This window comes from Catharus ustulatus, chromosome 23, assembly GCF_009819885.2.
Source record: "Catharus ustulatus isolate bCatUst1 chromosome 23, bCatUst1.pri.v2, whole genome shotgun sequence".
In the NCBI taxonomy this organism is placed as follows: Eukaryota; Metazoa; Chordata; class Aves; order Passeriformes; family Turdidae; genus Catharus; species Catharus ustulatus.
In genome coordinates this window covers 1,495,140-1,515,488 of record NC_046243.1, presented here as the reverse complement: position 1 = coordinate 1,515,488, position 20,349 = coordinate 1,495,140, and the positions used below count along the sequence as shown (strand labels likewise).

Here is a 20,349-nt window from a genome sequence, read left to right as displayed (position 1 = left end):
GCTGTGTCAAGCTGTGCCAGCAGTGCTGGGCTGTGCTGAGCTGTGCCATGTCAATGGTGCCCAGCTGTGCCAAACTGTGCTGGTGGTGCTGGGCTGTGCCAAGCTGTGCAGTATCAGCAGGGCCAGGCTGTGCCAAACCATCCCAGTGGTGCCAGGCTGTGCCAAACCATTCCACGCTGGTGGTGCTGGGCTGTACCGAGCCGTTCTACACCGGCAGTGAGGCTGAGCCAAGGAATGCCAGCAGTGCCAGACTGTACCAAGCTGTGCCAAACCCTCTCAGTGGTGCCATGCCGTGGCTCAGAGGGCCACGCAGGTGCAGTAGTGCCGCAGCTTGCAGGGCAGGATGCCACGGTTGATCTGGTGGAACTCCACGAGCTGGATGAGGTCGGCGAAGCGCGTCTGCCCGTCGTCCATGGTGAAGTAGAGCCGACCCTCCTCCTCGCTCTGCCAGGGGGCTGCAGGTCAGGATTCATCTCCCTGTGCCCCCCCAGCTCCCCCAGCCCCACTGGCACTCACTGGCAGGATGAGGTAGTGTTTGATGCGCTGCAGGTGGCACAGGGACAGCACGAAGCCCTTGGGGTTCCGTTGGCTCTCGCGCACCAGGAAGACCCTGCGAGCTCCAGGGGTGTCACTGCTGGCCCCAGGTCCCCTCTGCCCTCCCAGTGTCACCCATGGGGGTCCCACAAATCCCTGGTACTCCCTGGTATCCCTGGGAATCTCTGTGTCCCCCAAACCCTGCGAAATCCCGGGAGTCACAACCCCTCTGGGATCACTCACCCCAACCCCACACATGTCCTGTATCCCCCCAGGAGCTGGAAAACCCCGTAACCCTTGGGCTCCTGCACCTCCCTGGAGTTCCATGTCCCCCCCAGGAGCCCCAGGGACCCCAAACCCCCCACCCCAGGGTCCCCTACCCGTCCACCAAGCCCTGCCGGCCGATGAGCTGCTGGGTGTCCTCCCGGGAGATGCGCCCGTGGAACCAGGGCTGGGTGCGGTGGATGGCTGTGGGGACAGGGGTGTCAGGCTCGGGGGGACCCCCTGTCCAGGGCAGGGACCCCCACTGAGCACTGACCCCAATTCTCACCAGCACTGAGAGGGGAGCTGTGGCAGGCTGTGGGCAGGCTGTACCGGTGTGTCGTCTTCTTCTGGGCACACAAAGAAAGGAGGGGATGTTAGGGTGGGCTCAGGGGGACTCCCCCTGACTCCCCAGCACCCCAACTCACCCTCCAGGCCTGTGCCTCCTCCAGGGCTGCTGTCAGCACCTCGTTGGGGTTCTCAATCACCCGCCCTGTGCACCCTGAGAAGTCCATGGCCACCAGGGCATTGTCCGAGACGCTTCGCTGTGGGGGACAGGGGGGTCACGGGAGGGTCCCCACGGGCTGGGGGCTGCAGGGGGCAGGGGACACTCACCAGGGGGGTGGGGCCGATCCAGGAGGGTTGGCTCAGTCGTGCCTGTGCTTGCTGGTAGTTACGGTAGAGCTGCATCCCGTACTGGGGGAAGAGCCTTGTCAGCTGGGGGTGGGGGAGCCCCCAGGGACACCCAGGGACCTCCACAGCCACCCAGTGCAGGGGTGGGGGAACCTCTGCATCCCCTCCACAGGGACACCCCACCCTGAAACATTTTCACTGGGGTGGGGCCATCCCTCCAGCATCCCTCTAGAACTCTCCCACATTCCCCCCTTGTATCTCTCCAGCGTCTTCCCAGCACTCCCCAATCATCCCTCCACAGCTCCCACCCAGAATCCCCCCATTATCCCTCCAAATTCCCTCTGGTGTCCCCCCCAGCATCCCTCTCCATCATCCCAGTGTCCCCCCAGCGCGGGGCTCACCTTGAAGAGCCGGAATGCCGCCATCCAGCAGCTGCGGCTCTGCTCGTCCTCGCTGCAGAGCAGCTTCAGACCCTTCACTCCGCTCCGCACCTTGTGGGGCTGCGGGAGAGGCCGGAGCCGTCACGGGGCAGCCCCGGCTGGCTCTGAGGGGACAGAGAGCCCTTGGCAAGGGGAGGAGCAGGGAATGACCCCGCCACAGGCAGGGACATCCCCACCTTGATGCAGAAGCCGAACTCGGTGGGCGTCCCGTAGAGTTTCTTGCCCTGCGTCACGTAGTAGATGTTGGACTCAGTGAGGTCGGCGAAGTACTGGAGGTGCCGGGGGTCCTGGAGGGTTAGGGGGTGTCAGGGCTGGTCCCACTGCACCCCCTGGCCGTGCCCCCTCCCCTCAAAACCCCCTGCCCTCACCTTGGAGGTGCCCTTGGTGGAGTAGTAGAGCCCGGAGCGGCGCAGGGAGAAGTGGAAACGCTTCCAGACCTTGCGCCCGGCCTCCCGCAGCTGCAGGAAGCCCTGGACCTCGGGGCAGCTCCCAGAGTTGAGGAAATTCTGGGGGAGGACACGAGGGTTGAGGGAGGGTGGGATCCCCAGGGCATGGCAGGATCCCCAGGGCACAGCCGGGTACGGTACCTGGATGAGCTCGGAGTGTGCCATGCTCTTGTTGGCCTCCAGGCAGCTGGACACCATCACCTCGGGGAACAGCGACTGCTGGGGGACAGAGGCTCAGCAGAGCACCTTTGGGTGCTCTGAGTACCCATGGGGGGTGCACAGGGTGCCCACCTACCGCGTTGCTCTTGAAGAGCTCGTACTTGGCGAAGTTCTTGCGGAACACGAAGCGGCTGTCGGCACCCGGGGCCCAGGAGCTCTGCACCTCCACCACCGACTCGTGGTCCTCCAGGCAGCGCTCTGGGAGGGACAGAGGGACATCAGCAGGGTTTGGAGTCCTGTAGACCATGCCCTGCTGTGCCCCCACGGCCGCTCACCCAGGGCCAGGTGCTGGTGCAGCTCCACCAGGGCCCAGCTGTGGTCGTGCAGCGCCCGTGTCCTGCGCACCAGGGTCTCGCAGAGCTGCCGCGCCGTGGTCGCCGCCGACGCCTCCAGGGACCGGCACGCACCGTCCTCACCGAACACCTTCACCACCTGGGAGGGGGGACAGGGGGTGTCAGGGACCCCCAGCACGAGGGGACCCTGCAGAGCCATAGGTGAGACCATTCCCCACACCACCTGCTCCCTGATTCTATTGGGAGGTGGTTCCTGTTCCAGGAATGGGATCCCCCCTTCCCAGCTCCTTAATTCTACTGGGAGGTGGTTCCTGTTCCAGGAATGGGATCCCCCCTTCCCAGCTCCTTAATTCTATTGGGAGGTGGTTCCTGTCCCGAGGATGGGATCCCCCCCTTCCCAGCTCCCTGACTCATGTGGGAGGTGATCCCTGTCCCAGGGATGGGATCTCCCCTTCCCAGCTCCTTAACTCATGTGGGAGGTGGTTCCTGTCCCAGGGGTGCAATCCCCATTTCCCAGCCCCTTCACTCATGTGGGAGGTGTTCCTGTCCCAGGGATGGGATCCCCCCCTTCCCAGCCCCTTATCCCCCTGGCTCAGGAGGGTGGGACCTCTGTAGAGGGGTCCAGCCCCTTCCCAGACCCTCAGGAGGTTCCTGCCCCATTGCTGAGACCCTCCCCTCTCCCCATCCCGACTCCCACTTCCCATGGGAGGTGCCCTCGCTGGGGACATCCCTGCCCCAATACCAGGAATCCCCTCCCAGCACTGACAGGGATGTCCCTGTCCCAGATCGCAGCCCCCCTCCCCAGCCCCCTGCCCCTGACTCACATGGGAGGTGCCCTCGCGGGGGGGTGCCTGTCCCAGGGCCGGGCTGCTCAGGATGGGTGAGTTGGAGGGGCTGCAGAGCTCAGGGAAGGGGTTGGGGATGCTGGGCAGTGACGATGCTCGTGGCTCCTCCTGTGCTGGCTGCCGGCTGCAGGCACAGAGGGGTGAGCTCTGTGACCCCCCTGAGACCCCCTGTCCCGCCCTGACCCCCCCAGTCCTCACACCCACCTGCTGCCGTGGATGAAGAGGGGCTGGGAGCGCTTGACCTCGGGCGGCCCCTCGCCCCCATCCCGCTCACCAGGACCCCCATCCTGCTCGGGGGGCTCCCAGAGGCTGCTCTGCTGAGCCCCCCCCTCCATGGCATTATCTGTGGGGAGAGAGGGGGGTCTGGCACCGTGTGTTGGTCCTGGTTCCCTTGGTGGGGCCGTGGCCAGGTGTGGGCACCCCCACAGGGCTCCATGTGGGCTCCCACCCCTGGCACCCACCCCGGGGTGTTTTCCTGGTGCCCAGACAAGCAGGAACCCCCAGCCCTGGGGGTCTGGCTGAACCCCAGGTGTCCCAGTCCCCCCAGTGCCATCCAGGTGTTGGGGACTGGAGCATTATGAGACCCCCTGTGGGACCCTCCCCACATCAGCACTGAGGGTCTGGGGGCACTGCGAGATGCTGGCCGAGCCGTGCCAGACCGAGCTTTACCAGGACGAGCTTTGCCAGGCTAAGCTTTGCCAGGCCGGCGCCGTGGGGAGCAGGAAGCCGAGCGTGGCGGCGGCGGCTCAGCCCAAACACCTCCTCGGGTCCGGCCAAACCAGTTCTGGCGGCCGCTCCCAGCTCCACCTCACCGCCCTGGCATCCGGGCCCGGGCGGCCGCGCCGGGAGCCGGGGGCGAGGGAGCCGCCGTGGGAACCGCCGCCAGCCCCCCCCGGTGCTGGCACAGTCCCCCCGTGTCCCCACCCACGGCTGTGCCAGCGCCCACGCGGTGCCACCGTGCCCGGGCACTGGTGGTGCTCGGGCACCGGGACGCGCTCCGGTACCGGCTCGGGACCGGCCCGGGATGTGCCAGGGCACCGCCAGCACGTGGCACACGTAACACACACGTGGCATCCTCGGTGGCACTCGGTGGCCGCGGGCGCTGGACCCGGCGGTGGCAGGACATGGTTTGAAACCGCGTTAATCATTCGCCCGCTGTCCGCTCCTGTCCCCACCTCCTGCCGTTCTCAGGGTCCAAGTCCATGGCTGGGTGGGACTGATGGCATCTTCATCCCGTCCCTGTCCCTGCTGTGTCCCTGTCCCCATCCCAGCATCCCGCCAGGACCCTCTGCTCCATCCCTGCTTCCTTCCCTGGCTGTGCCCCCCTCTCTAACCCGACCCCGGGGTGAGCTGGGGACACGGGGACAGTCAGGGGTCAGGCAGGGTGACGCTGCTGGTGGGGGGACAGCAGGGGACACGGAGGGATGTGACAAACAGGACGCTGCCCTGGCACCAATCCACAGCCCAGCCCATGGCCTCGGGTCACCCCGGTGTGAGCCCTGTCCTGGTGGCCGTGGCAGGGCTCCAGCAGGGTGGGGACACCCAGGGTGGGACAGACAGGGGGACGCAGGGCTTTGGGAAAAGGCACAGGGGCCACCAGGGTTGTGGGGTGGGGGACTGGAGGGGGTCAGGACCACCAGGATCAGCCCTAGGGCGATCAGGGCTTTGGAAAAGGGGGTCTGGGACCACCGAATTGAGGGGATGGTGTCCCAGGGCAGCAGGGCTGAGGGACAGGACCCCAGAACCACTGGGATTAGGGGATGGGACTCCAGGGACACCGGGATTAAGGAATGAAATCACAGGGTGACCAGGATAAGGGACGGGGTGCAGGGACCACCAGGATCGAGGAACAGGATCCCAGCTGTGGGTGGGGGTCCCGGGGGGTGCCGAGGCTGGGGGGACAGGGGCACAGAGAGCAGGGGAGCCGCGGCGGGACGGCGGGGGAGGAGGAAGAGCCGGGAGGAAGGCGGGAAGGAGGGAAGGAGGGAAGGAGGGAGGGAAGGGGTGCGGGCGCAGCAACAGGTCCGGGGTCGTTCCCGGCGGGATGGAGCCAACATCCCGGGATGAACAACGATTCCCCCGGGCCCCAGGAGCCCCCAGCCCGGCCCCCGCTCCTACCTGCAGCTCCCGCCGCGTCCCGGCACCCTCCCGCCGGACCAGGGATTCCTGTTCTCCCCGGCTTTATCTACCTGCGCCAGCTCCCGCCCCCGCCTGACATCACGATGCCCCGGGCCTGCTGCCCGGCACCGGCCCCCACCAACACCCCGGGGAGCCCCCCAGCCCCCCCGGCCCCGGGGAGGGGTGTCCAGCCTGATCCCGACCCACCCCCGGGGGGTTGGACCCCCCCAAACCCACCTGGCACGACCCCCCTGAGGTGGTGATGGGGAGTTTCCCACAATGCACTGGGGTGACCCCTGGAGCAGCCGGGCCGTGGGGACACAGGGCCTCGGTCCCCTGGGATGTCCTGGGGGTGCAGAGCCCACAGACCCCCAGCCCATCCCCTCATAGTCCTCAAACCCGGGGTGTGGGTTGGGGATCCCCAAAGTGGGGGATGGAGGAGTCACATGGCAGGAGGGGGATGTCCCCATTGTCCCCTAAGGACCCCTACCAGGTGGGACAACAGGGTGGGGGAGGGGTCATGGGGGTCCCATGAAGGTCAGGGGCCCTTCCAGGAGGGAATACAGTGGGATGTAGTGTCCCTCAGGGGCTCTGTGTGTATCCTGTGGGGTCCCTTGTGGGTGTCACAATGAGGTCTGGGAGGCCCCACTGGGAATTTGGGATGCCACGGGGTCAGAGTCCCCAGAGGTGTCCCCATGGAGGGGTGATGGGGTCCCTGTGGGGGTGCTGAGGGTTCCATGGGCTCCTGTTTCTCTTGGGGGGGGGATACAAGGCCCTACAGACCCCCAGAGGGGTTTTAGGGTGGGTCCTATAGAGCAGTGGGGATTCCCAAGGCACTGGAGGGATCCTGTGAGGGTCATTTCAGGTCCCACAGGGGTGGGTGCAGGTGACACAGGTGTCACCGAGCTCATTGTGAGTCTCACTGGGGGCGTCGCGGGTCCCCTGCGAGTCTCAGGGGGTCACCACAGGTGACACACGGATGAGTTTGGATCTCACTTTAGGTCACTAGAGGCGTTCTGGGAGCCACTTTGGGTCAATAGGTGTCTCACGGGGGTTATTTTTGGTCTCACGGGGGTCACTGAGGGTTATTTTTGGTCTCACGGGGGTCACTGAGGGTTGTTCTTGGTCTCACGGGGGCTATTTTTGGTCTCACGGGGGTCACTGGGGATTATTTTTGGTCTCACGGGGGTCACTGAGGGTTATTTTTGGTCTCACGGGGGTCATTTTTGGTCTCACTGGGGTCACTGAGGGCTGTTTTTGGTCTCTTGGGGGTCACTGGGGGTTTTTTTTTGTCCCCGGGGTCACGGCGGGTCCCCCGGAGGACTCGGAGCAGACAAGGCGGAAGCGGCGGGACAGAGCGGCCGGAAGTGGCGCGTCACGTGACCGCAACCCGGAAGCGGCGGCGCGGCGGGACTGGGGGCCATGAGCAGCGGGGCCGGGGACTCGACCGGGGACGGGAACGGGGCCGAGAGTGGGACCGAGCGGCGGGTCCGCATCGTGGTGGAGTACTGGTGAGCGCGGGGGACCGGGGGGGGATGAAACGAGGGGACCCTGAGGCCTTCGGGGGTGGCAGCGAGCCGGGGTGGGGGGGGCGGCCCACAGCGATACTGGGAGCAGAAACTGGGGGAACTGGGATGAGGCACGGAGGGGACTGGGAGGAGAAGGGGCGGGCTGAGGAGGGTATGGAGGGGTTGGGGGGCTGAGGAGGGGCTGTGAGGAGGTTGAGGGTCTCTGTAGGGTGGGGAATTGAGGCGCTGAGCAGGGTTATAGGGGAATTCGGGGGCTGAGGGAGGGGTTATAGAGGATTTGGGGGGCTGAGGAGGCAATGAGGGGCTACAGGGTTATGGGGTACCCCCTGAGACAAGGGGTTTTGGGAGGATTCCTGAGCGGGGCGTTGGGAATTGGGGGTGCAGGAGCAGCAGAGCTGTTGGTGGTGCTCCTTAGTTCGGGGAGGATTTGGGGGGGTCCTCCTGAGCTGATCCCCCCTCCCCAGCGAGCCCTGTGGCTTCGAGGCCACGTACCAGGAGCTGGCGAGCGCCGTGCGGGAGGAGTACCCCGACATCGAGATCGAGTCACGGCTGGGAGGCACCGGTGAGACCCCACAGCAGCCTCGGGGTTCGGGGAGGACACCCCAGGGCACCCCCACTGCCGTGCTGGGGGTTTGGGAGGGGCTGGGGTGGGTAAAACCTGGCAGGAAGTCCTGGGGGGTTGTGTCCTGCTTGCTGCCCCTCAGCAGGGTCAGTCTGGGGGTCTGCAGGAGCTCCTGGGGGTGCCCTGAGTGTTTGGCCAGCCCAGTGCTGCCATGAGAGGCAGGGCTGGGGATGTCATGAGGGATTTGAGAGGGACACAGCTCAGGGCTGGGCCTTGTGTGTGCCCTCAGGTGCCTTCGAGATCGAGATCAACGGGCAGCTTGTCTTCTCCAAGCTGGAAAATGGGGGCTTTCCCTATGAGAAGGATGTGAGTACCTGCCTGGGGGTGTTTGGTTTGCAGTGAGCCCCTCCTGTGATGGGGTCTGCCCATGGGGTCCCTGTTTTGTCACCCTCTGGATTGTTTCCCTTCCTGCCACCCTGCCAGGACCTGCTGGGAGAGAGGGGGCAGCTCCTCGCTGTGGCTGGGATCTGTCCCTGTCACCTCTGTGTGTCCAGGTGCTGCCCTGTGACCCCTCCCCTGCTGTGTCTCCCCAGCTGATCGAGGCCATCCGCAGAGCCCGCAATGGGGAGCCCCTGGAGAAAATCACCAACAGCCGCCCCCCCTGTGTCATCCTGTAACCCCCCAGGGACAGTGGGGTCCCCCTGCACTGCCCATGGCTGCCTTCCTTAAATCCCTGCACGACTGGGGGGCACCAGGGGGACCAGGGACACTGGGGGAGCTCAGGAGCCTCCTGGGGATGGTGGCACTGGGGGTCACTCTGTCAGGGGGGGTCTCCCACCTGCCTTTGCCTTTCCCCCTCATCAGCTGCACCTCCCTGGGGGGCACAGGGGGGTCCCCATGGCACCCCCATTTCTCTGTGCTGGCCTCTCCCCTCCCTCACCCCCTGCTTTGGGGGTCTCCCATGGCTGGGGAGCCAGGCTGGGCGTTGGAGCAGCTCCCAGCAGGTTCATTCCAAGGAGAATCCACCGGCTGTAACTTCCCTGGGGTTTGTTAATGATTAAAATCCCTCTGGCACTGTTTAATCGGGGGCAGGGGCCTGCTATGGGAACCCTGGCCTGGCCCCATGGCCAGAGGTGTGTTCACATCCCCCCTCCCCATTCCCAGGCTCCCAGCTCCTGCCTGGAATGACCCTGCCCTTGGCCTCGGGGTGGGGGGCCCCCCTATTTATTCTATACTGTGTATAAACCCAATGGCCTGGGGCCTGGGTGGAATAAAGGATGGAGAATGTGGCTCCTCTGGTGTTGCTGGGGAGTGGGGGGTGGGACATGGTCCTGGATCCTGCCTGGGATCAGGAATTTTATCCTTCAGGCATGTGGTGGGGGGTGAGAGGGGAGAGGAAGGGAAAGGGAAAGAGGGAGGAGGGGGAAAAGGAAAAGGAAGGGGAAAAGGGAATGGAAAAAGGGGAAAAAAGAAGGGAACAAGGGAAGGGAGAGGAGGGGGAAAGGGGAAAGAAAAAAGGGAAAAAGGAAGGGAAAATGGGAAAGGGAGGGGAAAAGGACAAAGGAGGGAAAAGGGGAAAAAGGGGAAAAAAGAACGGGAAAGGGAAGGGATATGATATGTTGGTCCTCGGGAGACTGAGCTGGATCTGACAGAGAAGAGGAAACCAAAGAGACCACGAGAGTAGAAAAAACAACCAATGTACAATTATCAAATATACATCCCGGTGCTTCCAGAGAATCCCAGAGCAGCCAGGACTGCTCTCAGTCCAGCTGCCCACAGTGCAAGTCCTCGTGTCCCAGGCACTGGGACAGCCCTGGAATGGGGGGGATGGCACAGGGTCTGTCCTTCTCCAGGCTGTGCTGGGTCCAAGCTCCCTGGGCTGCTCCAGGCACCACCCAGTGCCACCGAGGGTGACCCCTCTGTCCCCAGTCTTTGCTGCCACTCTGTCCCACAGCGTCCTGGGCTCTCCCAGCCCTCCATGGCTGGTGCCACCCCCGGGCAGAGGGGATGGACCCCCAGCCATCCCTCGTGGCTCATCCCTCCCTGAGCTGCCTTGGTGAAGTTGGGGGGTGTCTCCTACACGGCCGTGGCGTCGGGGCCAGCCAGGCCGAGGTACTCAGGGTTCTCGGCCGTTGGCGTCGTGCCGGGGCCACCGTCGGAGCCACCACCCTTGGTGGAGTCCTGGTTCCAGTAGTAGGGGTTGTCAAAGGCCTGGCTGAAAGGGCCAGGGGAGCCATGGGGTGCCAGGTACTCGGGGTTCTCCACGGCATGGCCAAAGGAGAAGGAGTTCTTGGGGTCCTTGATGAGCCCATTCTTCCCTTGGTGCCCCTTGGGCTTGTCCAGCGGGGATGGGGGAGTGTGGGGTGAACGTTCCTCAGCCTGGTTCACGTACTCTGCGGGGTGAGTGACATGTTAGGGACCCCCTCAGGGGTCATGGGACAGGCAGACATGGCCACCACCTCCCCAAGGGTCCGGCTGTGCCCTCCCTACCTGGCATGGTGCTGTGGGGGACTGGCACGGTGAAGCTGTCAGGGTCCTCTCCGTCCTTGGCCACCAGCCCGGTGGGATCCTCGCTGTACCGGGGCAGGGTCCCAGGCTCCCGCCCCGGGGGGCTCTGCAGGGCCACCTTGTCCCCATCTGGCACCTCTGGGACAGGGCCCTCTGGTCCCTCTGCCAGGCCCTGGGCAGGGAAGGGGAAGGAGGCCAAGCCCTCGCCCTCTTCCACCTTGGCCGGAGACTCCGCAGTGCTCTGGGTGTGGGAGAGGACACGGAGTTGGGCACTTGAGCCCACCCTGAGGACACTCCCAGCCCTTTACCCCTCACAGACAGGGCACAGGGTCAAACCCTGCCAGCCCTCCCCACGTACCCGCATGGAGGAGATGCGGCTGCGGTAGGTGGTGGAGGTGTCGGTGCTGAAGAAGCCGTGGTGAGGCACCAGGTACTCCTCAGCATCCACCAGATCATCCATGTCCTCCTCATCCAGCAGTGCCCGGTAGAAGGTGCTGTCCATGGAGCCAGGCAGCCCCACCAGGTCATTCTGGGGGGGTGACACTGGTCAGTGCTCGCCCCAGGGATCAGTGAGGGCACAGGACCCCCCCAGGGACCTGCATACCTGGATGACCACAAAGCGCTGGGGGTCGCGAGCCATGCGGGAGAACTCGGTGACCAGCTCCCGGAACTTGGGCCGGCACTCGGAGTCAATCATCCAGCCTGGAGCAGAGCAGGGCACCATCAGGGCTGGGAGCAGGGTGACACCACACCCTGTCCCCTCCCTGCCCCTGTGTACCCTCCCCATACATTTCACCATGATCATGTAGACGTCGATGGTGCAGATGGGCGGCTGCGGCAGCCGCTCGCCCTTCTCCAGCAGGTCTGGGATCTCCCGGGCAGGGATCCCGTCGTACGGCTTTGCCCCAAACGTCATCAGCTCCCACACGGTGACACCTGGAGGGGATGGATGTGGGGGTGAGCAGTGCCCTGGGACTCCCCCAAGCCCCCTGGGGTGGGGACACCCTGACGCACCGTAACTCCAGACGTCGCTCTGGTGCGTGAAGCGCCGGCGGAGGATGGACTCCAGCGCCATCCACTTGATGGGGACCTGGGACAGGGCAGATGGAGAGGTGAGCAGGACTGGGAAGTGGCTGTCACTGAGGGGAGCACCACTGTCCCTCAGTCCCCAAGCCCTACCTTGCCACCATCAGCGTGGTACTCGGTCTCGTCGATGTCGAGCAGCCGGGCCAGCCCAAAGTCGGTGATCTTGACGTGGTTGGGGCTCTTGACGAGGACGTTGCGAGCGGCCAAGTCCCGGTGCACCAGTCTCACCTCCTCCAGGTAACTCATCCCCTGGAGGTGGCACATGTCAACTATCCCTGGTCTCCCCCAGGACCCCCCCAGAGCTGCCCAGGTCCCCTGTCCTACCTTGGCGATCTGCACACACCAGTTGAGCAGGTCCTGGGAGCCGATGTGATCCTTGTTCTCCCGCACATAGTCCAGGAGGCAGCCGTAGGGCATCAGCTGCGTCACCAGCTGCACCGTGGATGTCAGGCAGATGCCCAGCAGCCTGGACACGTAGGGGCTGCCCACCCCTGCCATCACATAGGCCTCCTGTGGGCAGGAGGGGGAGCAGGGTGGGGGTCAGGGTGGGCAGGGGCCGCTCCCAGCCCCATTCCCCCTCAGTGCCATGGCCACACTCACGTCCAGGATCTCCTTGTTGGCTTTGGGTGATGTGTTCTCCCGCAAGACTTTGATGGCCACTGGGATCTTCACGCTCTCCCCATCAGGGATCCAGATGCCCTGAGGTGGGGACAAGGAGGTGAGAGGGGTGCAGAGCAGGGAGGGTGACATCCCATTGTGCTGTCCCCACCCCTCACCTTATAAACGGTGCCAAAAGCACCAGAACCCAAAACTTTGACTTTCTTGAGCTCTGTCTCCTTGAGGATCCTCATCTGGGCTTGGTTGGGGAGGGCCCCGCTGGGCGTCAGTGGCTCCACCAGCTGTGGGGCATGGAGGGGTGAGTGAGGCCGGGCTCCTGGTCCCTCCCAGGCACTGAGGGACCTCCCACTCCTGCCCCTGGGGACATCCCCACCTCAGTCTCCTGCAGCAGCCGCCGCATCGTGTGTTTGCGCTCCTGCTGCCGCCGGCGCTTGACGCAGATGACGGTGATGAGGAGCAGGACGATGACCAGCAGAGCCCCCACCACACCAGCAATGATGGATGTCACCTGGCTGTGTGGCAAGAGGCCATCACTGTGGGGGACTCCCAACATCCAGAGTGGCAGTGGCACAACACAGCCACGCTCCTACCTTGGCTTCTGGTCCACGGGACATCCGTCCTCATCCCGGATCGTGCACCTGGGGACACAGGGTGGAGCCCCCCGCTGTCAGCAACCTCCTACAGCTGCCAACACCCCCTGGGCACCCCCCTCTCAGTTAGGGATCCCCAACTCACGAGTGGGTGCAGTTGGTGGGGCAGAGCTGGCACACGCCAAACTCATCTGGGTATTTCCAGACAGGCACAAAGGAGGCGTCAGCCTTGACACCGCTGGGGCAGCGCCGCACACACTGCTGGGCATCCTTGTAGTGGGCACAGGCCACGCACTGGTCTGCATCCTGCAGGAATTGGGGCAGGTTGAGGGAGCCAGGTGTCTGGGGACACTCCCACCCCACCCAGTGCGTGTCCCTGTCCTCACCGATCCGAAGCAGGTCTCGGTGCCGTTCTGGGGCTGGCACTCGGGGTGGCACGGCAGGCACCGCGTCCCGTTGGCGTGTTCCCGGATGGCTCTGCGGGGCAAAGGGGTCTCAGCCTCACCCTGCAGTGCGTGTGGGGACTCTTTGTCACTCCTCAGGGTCTCCACTCACCCATCCAGGAGGTTGCAGGAGGCCACGCACTCCTGGCCGCGCAGGAACCGCTCGCAGGCCACGCACTGGGTCGGGCCGGGGCCCCAGCAGTGCCCCTGGGCACAGAGGTGGAAGCAAACCAGCCCCTCGCTCTCTGCAGGAGGGGCACCATCAGCACCAGGGGGTTTATCAGCAATTGGGGGGGGTCCATCATCTCCCCCCACCCCCACAGCCCCCCCTTACCGCACTGCTCAGGGGGTTTGTTGTAGGTCTGGAAGAGGCGCTGGCGGGGGTTGCGGAAGATGCTGTGCCAGGGCACCTTCTGGAGGAAGCAGAGCTGGGGGTTGTGGTGCACGAGCACCATCCCACTGCTGATCTCCTGCAGGGCCCGGAGCCCCAGCGCCTGCACTGCCAGGTCCTGCAGTGTCAGCGAGTAGGCGCCGCTGCCGAGACACCCACGGGTGAGACACGCGTGTCCCTGTGTCCCCACGCATCCTCTGTGTCCTTCCCATGTCCCTCTGTGCCCTGTCATGTCCCTGCACCCTCAGCATCCCACCTACATCCCCTTGTGTCCTGTCATCCCCCCTGTCCTCCCTCATCCCGCAGTGTCACCCCATATCCTCTGTGTCCCAGTATCTCCCCACCTCCTCTCTCCATCCCCATGTTCCCATGCCACCCTGTGTCCCAGAACACATCCCCATGTCCCCCTGCATCCCTCCATGTCCCCCTGTGTCCCCCTGCATCCCTCCATGTCCCCCTGTGTCCCAACATCCCCCCACCTCCTCTCTCTATCCCTGTGTCCCCTCTGTGACTCCCTGTGTCCCTCCACATCCCTCCATGTCCTCCTGTGTCCCCCCACATCCTTCCATGTCCCCCTGTGTCCCTCCATGTCCCCCTGTGTCTCTCCACATCCCTCCATGTCCCCCTATGTCCCCCCACATCCCTCCATGTCCCCCTGTGTCCCAACATCCCCCCACCTCCTCTCTCCATCCCCATGTTCACCATGTCACCCTGTGTCCCCTCTGTGACCCCCTGTGTCCCAGAACACATCCCCATGTCCCCCTGCATCCCTCCATGTCCCACCACATCCCTCCATGTCCCCCTGTGTCCCAATATCCCCCCACCTCCTCTCTCCATCCCTGTGTCCCCTCTGTGACTCCCTGTGTCCCTCCACATCCCTCCATGTCCCCCTGTGTCCCCCCACATCCCTCCATGTCCTCCTGTGTCCCCCCACATCCTTCCATGTCCCCCTGTGTCCGTCCATGTCCCCCTGTGTCTCTCCACATCCCTCCATGTCCCCCTGTGTCCCCCTGCATCCCTCCATGTCCCCCTGTGTCCCAACATCCCCCCACCTCCTCTCTCCATCCCCGTGTCTCTGTGTCCCCTCTGTGACTCCCTGTGTCCCTGAACACATCCCCCTGTGTCCCCCCACATCCTTCCATGTCCCCCTGTGTCCCCCCACATCCCTCCATGTCCCCCTGTGTCCCCCCCCATCCCCATCCCCGCTCACTTGTGCAGCACTCGGCCCCGGATCACCCGCAGGTTTTGGAAGACCCCCAGGTCCTTCATGTCAGGCGGCCAGGCCGCGATGTAGAGGAAGCCTGGGGGGAGCTGAGTGTCATCACCCCATGTCCCCCCCAAACCCAGAGCCCTGGATCCCCCCCCAGCTCCCCCAGCTCTCACCCGTCAGCTCCTCCAGGCTCTCGAAGATCCGCAGCAGTTTGGGGTCCAGGGGCGGGGTGTTGGTGCTGGGGTCCCTGTCAGGGATGGGAGGGAGGTTGGGGAGGGTCCCACTGGGGGTCCTGGTGGGCTCAGGGAGGGGAATCAGCCACTCACCCAGCGAAGGTCTCAGGCAGGAAGGCCAGGCTCCCAAAAATCTTGGTGCAGCCGGAGAAGTGCTGGATGTTGGAGGCGTTCACGGCACGGACGCCCTTCAGGAAATCCACTCCCAGCCCGTAGCACACTGGGGAGGGGACAGCAGGGCTGGAGTGCTCCACCAGGACGCCAGAGCCCCCCAAAACACTGCCCCATCAGCCAAGGAGGTACCCCCACAGTGCATAGCAGCACCCCCACACAGCCTTGGAGTCCCCAGAGCTGCAATGGGGACTGATCACCCACATCCCTGGGGTCCCCAGAGCCCCCCAAGACTTGGGGAGGCTGCTTACCCACACCCTTGGGGTTCTCAGAGTACCCCCAGCTCCCAGGGGAGATCCCTGGGATCTCCAGAGCCACTCTGGGGTGCTGCTCACTGCACCCCTGGGCTCCCCAGACCTATCCACCCACAACCTTGGGAACCCCTTGAGCCCCCCAGGACATTGAGGAGCTGCTCATCCACAATCCTGCAGTCCCCAGAGCCCCCCCTCCCCAGCCCGTGGGGGCTGCTCACCCACATCCCCATGGCACCCAGACCCCAGGGGGGTTTCTCACCCTCAGGGCAGGGTTTGCTGCACTTCTCACACTTCTGGACGTTGTTGACCGTGACCTCCTGGCTGTTCTGGGGGCACACGAGGGTGCAGGACCCCACCTCCGTGGCAAGGTAGTTGTCTGGAGGGGGCAGGAGGGGGGGTCAGGGCCACGCTGGCTGCCCCTGCACCCCCCCAGGGTGTCACTCACAGGGACACTGGCTGACACAGCTGGCACCGAAGGTGTAGCGCCCGTCAGGGTTGGGCATCGACTCGAAGGTGTCTGAGTTATAAACAACGAGTGGGGGGCAGTGCAGCTCACAGATCCCGCTCCTGTTGAAGTTCAGGCAGGCCTGGGTGGGGGGACACAGCCATGTGAGACCCCAGTTCCCCCCCAGGACCCTCAGTGTCCCCATCCCGTGCGCACCAGGCAGTCGGAGTGCTTGGGGCCGGTGCAGCCGGCGGCGCACTGCTCGTGGCAGCAGTCCGTGGGCTTCTTGCCTTTGCAGCGTGGGCAACCATGGCAGATGCTGTTGGTCACTGTGGGGGCACAGAGGGACACGCTGGGGATTGGGATCCACGTGGATTCCACCCCCATCCAGCCCCCAGGATGAGGAGCTGGAGGGTAGGTGGGTTCCCAGGGTGAAAATCTGGGTGGGGGGAATTCAGGTGCTAAGTGGGGGCAGTGGGATGGGAATCTGGGGGAGAAAGCAGGGGTTGCCAGGGCTGGGATTTGGGGTGTAAGAAGAGATTCACAGGGCAGGGATTTGGGGTGTAAGGGGAGGCTACCAGAGCAAGGATTTGGGGTATAAGGGGAGGACACCAGAGCAAGGATTTTAGGGGATCTCTGGGGCCAGGATTTGGGTGTCACGTAGGATTTGGGGGCTTCTGGGGGCAAGATTTAGGTGGCAAATAGGGACAGAGATTTGAGGGGGCAAATAGAAATTCCAGAGGGTCTCTAAGAACAGAACTTAGGTGGTAAGTAGGGCTCAGTAGGGCAACAGTTTGGGAGTGCAAACAGAAGGTCCAGGGAGTCTCTGGGATAGAGATTTGGATGCCAAGTGGGGATCAGTGGAGCAGGGGCATAGGGAGGGAAGGAAAGGGGTTCCCAGAGGCTTTGGGGGTCCCTGGGGAGGGGGTCAGAGCCTCTGTGGGCCCCACACTCACGTGTCTGGCAGTCCCATTTGCTCTCGCCCCAGCAGTGCCCCTCGGCACAGAGCGCCCTGCAGTCGGGACCTGCACAGGGGGAAGTGTGAGCAGAGGCTGCCAGGAGGCCTGGAACCCCCCAGACCCCTCCCTGGTAGCACAACCCCCCTGGGGCACTCACAGCTGCGGGTGCGGGTGGTCTCCACCTGGATCTCGCCACGGAACTCGTTGTGCCGGTGGAAGATGTCGCTCCACAGGATGGTCTCCTGGAAGCAGAGCTCAGGGTTCCTCTCAATGAGCACTCCTCCCTTCAGGATCTCTGTGAGGGACAGGCAGGGGGGTCAGCATGGGCCACAGGGGAGTCGTGGGGATTCCCAGTCCTCGGTTGGGACCCAATCCTGGGTGGAGAGCCCCCATGGGGACACCCAGACCTGCACAGCAGCTCCCAACTGCAGGAGCAGCAACCCACACCCCCGAGCACAGCCCCAGGCGGGGGTTTGCCCACCTGTGAGGTGCCTCATGCCCAGCTGGCGCAGCCCTGGAGCCCCGGCGGGGCCGGCGTTGCCCAGCACGGCCAGGGCGTAGCGGTCCTGGAAGAGCTGCGTGCCGCGGATGATGCGCAGGCTCTGCAGCTCCAGCCCGCTCACTTGGTTCTCCGCGATCAGCACGTAGCCCTGCACCTCCTTGATATCCTGGGATGGGGGGACACGGGTGAGGGACTGGCCAGACCCCCGTCCTTCCCTTTCCCCCCCTCGGGGAGTTTTCCCGCACCTTGAGGAAGGAGGTGTCGGCGTCGGCGGGCAGGTAGGTGAGCTCCAGGTTGCCCTGGACCACCTGGCAGCCCTGGTAGAGGTGCCGCAGGGTCTCGTAGTGGCTCTCGGGGCTCGAGGGACGCAGCAGCTTCATGTCGGTGCCGGTGCAGACTGTGGGGACAGCAGGGGCTCAGCGGGTCCTCGACCCCTCCTCTCCCCCGTGGGACATCGAGCTCCGAGCCCCGCAGGAAACGCCGCGGATGCAGCGGCCGCCGTTTATCTCCGGGGCTGCTCCCAACAGCTTCCGATGGGTTTCCTGCACCGTGGCTCCCACCCCGGCTCCCGCTTTGGCACCGAGCCCCGCTCGAGGGACAACGGGGACTGCTGTGGCCCCGTGCCCGAGGCGGGGATTGCTGGGGGCTGGGTTGGGACCCCCAGAGCCGCGGGGCCGGAGCGGGGGCCGCGGGCAGGAATGCGCTGCCCACGCCGCCGGGGCGGCCGCAGCGAGACAAGACCCGATTGTTGAGCGGCGACGGCTGCGGGGCCCGGCCGGCCCCATTGTGGGGGGCTGCTGGCCCGGCGAGCATCCTCCCGGCACCCAGGCGGGGTGGGGGCGCGGGGAGCCCGCCCTGGGTGCCAGGCCCCGGGCGAGTGAGTCACGGGCGAGGGTGGCACAGGGCCCCGGCCGCCCGCTCCCGGCTGGAACCGCCTTTTCAGGTCGGGCGTGTTTGGGGAGCAGCGGTGACGCAGGGCTGGCGGGCACGGCCCAGCCCCGGCGCGCCCGCAGCCCCCGGAGCCCCAACACCTCACCGGGGAGAGCCCCCAGAGCCAGACCCCAGCCCCTCTGCGACACCGAGCCCGGCGCTGACCCTGCCGCTGACCCTGCCGCCACCACAGTGTCACTCGCAGAGCCCAGACGGGGGGCACACGGGGGGTTCGGTGTGCCGGTCCCCGGCTGCTCTATGGCTGAGTGACAGCCCCCGGTGCTGGGCAGCTGCTGGCGCGGCCCCGTGTCCAGGGGACACGGCTGGCACTCGCCTCCCCTGCCTGCTCCGAGGCGTCTGAGCCAGGGAAAATATGGCCAGGAAGGAGGAAGCCCCCCGAATTTGGGGTTCAGCTCTCTCCCACCCGACCGGCTCTGCAACAGGGGGGACCCCGGAAGGGAACGTGCCGTTGTGTTTGTTGGGAGGCCAAAGCTCAAGGTCTCTGCCCACACCAGGCACGAGGTGCTGGGGTTTCCCCGGGGCAAAGGGCAGGTGGGACAAGTGAAAGGCAGCGCCAGATCCTGGGGGGATCCCGGCTCCGTGCCCGGCGATTTGGCCTTGTCTGCTCACCCAGGCTCCTGGCCGGGCACCGGGAAGGGCAGTGAGTGATCCACCCTGCCTGGCTCACTCCGGCGGGCGGTGCCACCACGAACACCTCGGCTGCTCACGGGTGTCCGGCAGTGCCCGTCGGCCACGTGCCCACAGGGACGGGGAGACACCGGGGTGTCCCCAACCAGGAGCTCGCCCCACACAGACCCTCCAAGCAGAGCGAGCTGTGGGGTGACAGGAGTGGAGCCCACCGGTGTGTCCCCACGTCCGTGTCCCACCACCTCACACCGGCTCGGTCCCACCGGGTATTCACTTCCCAAACACCCGGCGCAAGAGCTGCCCCCCCAACAGGGAGGCAGCAGGGTTCAACTTTTGGGGCTGCTGGTGCCCAATTTGGGGCCACCAGCCCCATCCCTTGCTGGCCCCGTTCCTTCCAGCCCCACCGCGGTGCCTGGCCGAGGCCCGGGGGCTGTCGGGCCGGGCTCCCCGCACCCCCCGGGGCTGGGCTGGGTGCGGCACGTCGAGAATGTGGATGGGAGCGACGGGGACGCACCCACCCACCCACCCACCCAGCGGCTCCGTGGGGCACCGCGCCTGCCCCGCACCTCGATGCTCGCGAGAATTAAACCCGCACAAGTTGGGGGGCCCCGTTCCCGTTTCTCCCGGCGGTACCGGAGCCCTGGGACCGGCTGCAGCAGTGGGGGGTCCCCGCTCCGGGCTGTACCCGAAATCTTAATTTCCTCCCGGGAAAGTGGCACCGGGGGTCTTTCCGCTCGTGGGGGCCAGGGCGCAGAGGGCAGGGCCTCCCCCTTCCCAGCGCCTCCCAGTACACACCAGTTCGGCCCCCAGTCCTGGAGAGCATTCGCGGCGCGGGGACATCGGGGTCGCGCTGCCCGCGGCGGGGAGAACCGGGGACAGCGAGGGGGCACCGGGGGGACTGGGAAAGGACCGGGGCAGGCGGTGCCGTCACTTCCAACCGTGCAGCCCCCGGGCACACCGGACCCCGCGGCCTGGTGTCCCCACCACCCACTCCCAGAGCTGCCCGGTCCTACCCCCGGTGCCCTCTTCGTTCCCAGCTCGGGGCCCCCTCGGTTTTCCACTCGGTCCCACCCCCGATGTCCCCCCGGTGCCCTCTCGGTCACGCCCCCCGTGTCCCCCCCTCCCTTTCCCGGTTTCCCCTCTCGGTGCCCCCCCGGTCCCGTGCAAAACTTTGCGCGAAGTCGCGGCGCGGGGGACGCTCCCGCGGCCCGAGGTCCCCCCGATTGCCGATGTCCCCCGTGTCCCCGGAGCTCCCCGGTGGGACCCACCTTCGGCGGCGGCGGGGGGGCAGAGGGCGGCCAGCAGCAGCAGCCCGGCGCCGAGGCAGCCCCCGGCCGCGATCATGGTGCTCAGCGCGGGCCGCGGCCCATGGCCCCGCCGCCGCTCCGGGAAAGTTTGCGGAGCCGGAGCCGCCGCCTCCCGCCGCTCCCGGGCTCCGCCTCGCGATCCCGATCCCGGTCCCGGCCCCGGGCGAGGGCGCG

General features: G+C 65.7%; 3 protein-coding genes across 3 annotated transcripts; 1 reads left to right on the top strand and 2 right to left on the bottom strand.

Moving 5' to 3' along the window:
* Nucleotides 1-297: 297 nt before the first annotated feature.
* Nucleotides 298-7,013, bottom strand: GRB7 (growth factor receptor bound protein 7). Its single transcript, XM_033079067.2, has 16 exons — nucleotides 6,974-7,013; nucleotides 5,790-5,837; nucleotides 3,876-4,014; nucleotides 3,651-3,795; nucleotides 2,809-2,965; nucleotides 2,610-2,731; nucleotides 2,456-2,533; nucleotides 2,237-2,374; nucleotides 2,045-2,155; nucleotides 1,830-1,928; nucleotides 1,411-1,491; nucleotides 1,224-1,340; nucleotides 1,085-1,145; nucleotides 915-1,002; nucleotides 517-610; nucleotides 298-444 (listed from the first exon to the last, which is right to left on the bottom strand). The coding sequence occupies exons 1-16, from the start codon at nucleotides 7,011-7,013 to the stop codon at nucleotides 298-300; spliced, it is 1,665 nt and encodes a 554-aa protein (XP_032934958.2).
* A 179-nt stretch (nucleotides 7,014-7,192) lies between these two features.
* Nucleotides 7,193-9,169, top strand: MIEN1 (migration and invasion enhancer 1). Its single transcript, XM_033078914.1, has 4 exons — nucleotides 7,193-7,300; nucleotides 7,783-7,880; nucleotides 8,170-8,246; nucleotides 8,474-9,169. Exons 1-4 carry the CDS (start codon nucleotides 7,212-7,214, stop codon nucleotides 8,555-8,557), a joined length of 348 nt encoding a protein of 115 aa, XP_032934805.1. The 5' UTR covers nucleotides 7,193-7,211; the 3' UTR covers nucleotides 8,558-9,169.
* Nucleotides 9,170-9,561: 392 nt separating this feature from the next.
* ERBB2 (erb-b2 receptor tyrosine kinase 2) lies at nucleotides 9,562-20,306 on the bottom strand. The gene is made up of 27 exons (XM_033079124.1): nucleotides 20,137-20,306; nucleotides 17,536-17,687; nucleotides 17,270-17,456; nucleotides 16,946-17,083; nucleotides 16,786-16,854; nucleotides 16,046-16,158; nucleotides 15,830-15,971; nucleotides 15,644-15,760; nucleotides 15,053-15,179; nucleotides 14,900-14,973; nucleotides 14,727-14,817; nucleotides 13,460-13,659; nucleotides 13,238-13,370; nucleotides 13,069-13,159; nucleotides 12,828-12,988; nucleotides 12,683-12,730; nucleotides 12,466-12,604; nucleotides 12,251-12,373; nucleotides 12,075-12,173; nucleotides 11,799-11,984; nucleotides 11,568-11,723; nucleotides 11,403-11,478; nucleotides 11,178-11,324; nucleotides 10,993-11,090; nucleotides 10,747-10,917; nucleotides 10,371-10,629; nucleotides 9,562-10,273 (listed from the first exon to the last, which is right to left on the bottom strand). Exons 1-27 carry the CDS (start codon nucleotides 20,210-20,212, stop codon nucleotides 9,957-9,959), a joined length of 3,690 nt encoding a protein of 1,229 aa, XP_032935015.1. The 5' UTR covers nucleotides 20,213-20,306; the 3' UTR covers nucleotides 9,562-9,956.
* Between the last annotated feature and the right edge of the window lie 43 nt (nucleotides 20,307-20,349).

Coding starts and splice junctions, on each gene's coding strand:
- GRB7 (XM_033079067.2), bottom strand. CDS start 7,013: ATGACCCCCGTGAGACCAAAAATAACCCTCAGTGACCCCC. Junction 1,492..1,829: donor CGGCATTCCGGCTCTTCAAG/GTGAGCCCCGCG, acceptor CTCTTCCCCCAG/TACGGGATGCAGCTCTACCG. Junction 1,003..1,084: donor CAGCTCCCCTCTCAGTGCTG/GTGAGAATTGGG, acceptor CTGTCCCCACAG/CCATCCACCGCACCCAGCCC.
- MIEN1 (XM_033078914.1), top strand. CDS start 7,212: ATGAGCAGCGGGGCCGGGGACTCGACCGGGGACGGGAACGGGGCCGAG. Junction 7,301..7,782: donor CGCATCGTGGTGGAGTACTG/GTGAGCGCGGGG, acceptor CCCCCTCCCCAG/CGAGCCCTGTGGCTTCGAGG. Junction 7,881..8,169: donor GTCACGGCTGGGAGGCACCG/GTGAGACCCCAC, acceptor GTGTGCCCTCAG/GTGCCTTCGAGATCGAGATC.
- ERBB2 (XM_033079124.1), bottom strand. CDS start 20,212: ATGATCGCGGCCGGGGGCTGCCTCGGCGCCGGGCTGCTGCTGCTGGCC. Junction 17,688..20,136: donor CCCCCCCGCCGCCGCCGAAG/GTGGGTCCCACC, acceptor CTGTCCCCACAG/TCTGCACCGGCACCGACATG. Junction 10,274..10,370: donor CCCCCACAGCACCATGCCAG/GTAGGGAGGGCA, acceptor CTCACCCCGCAG/AGTACGTGAACCAGGCTGAG.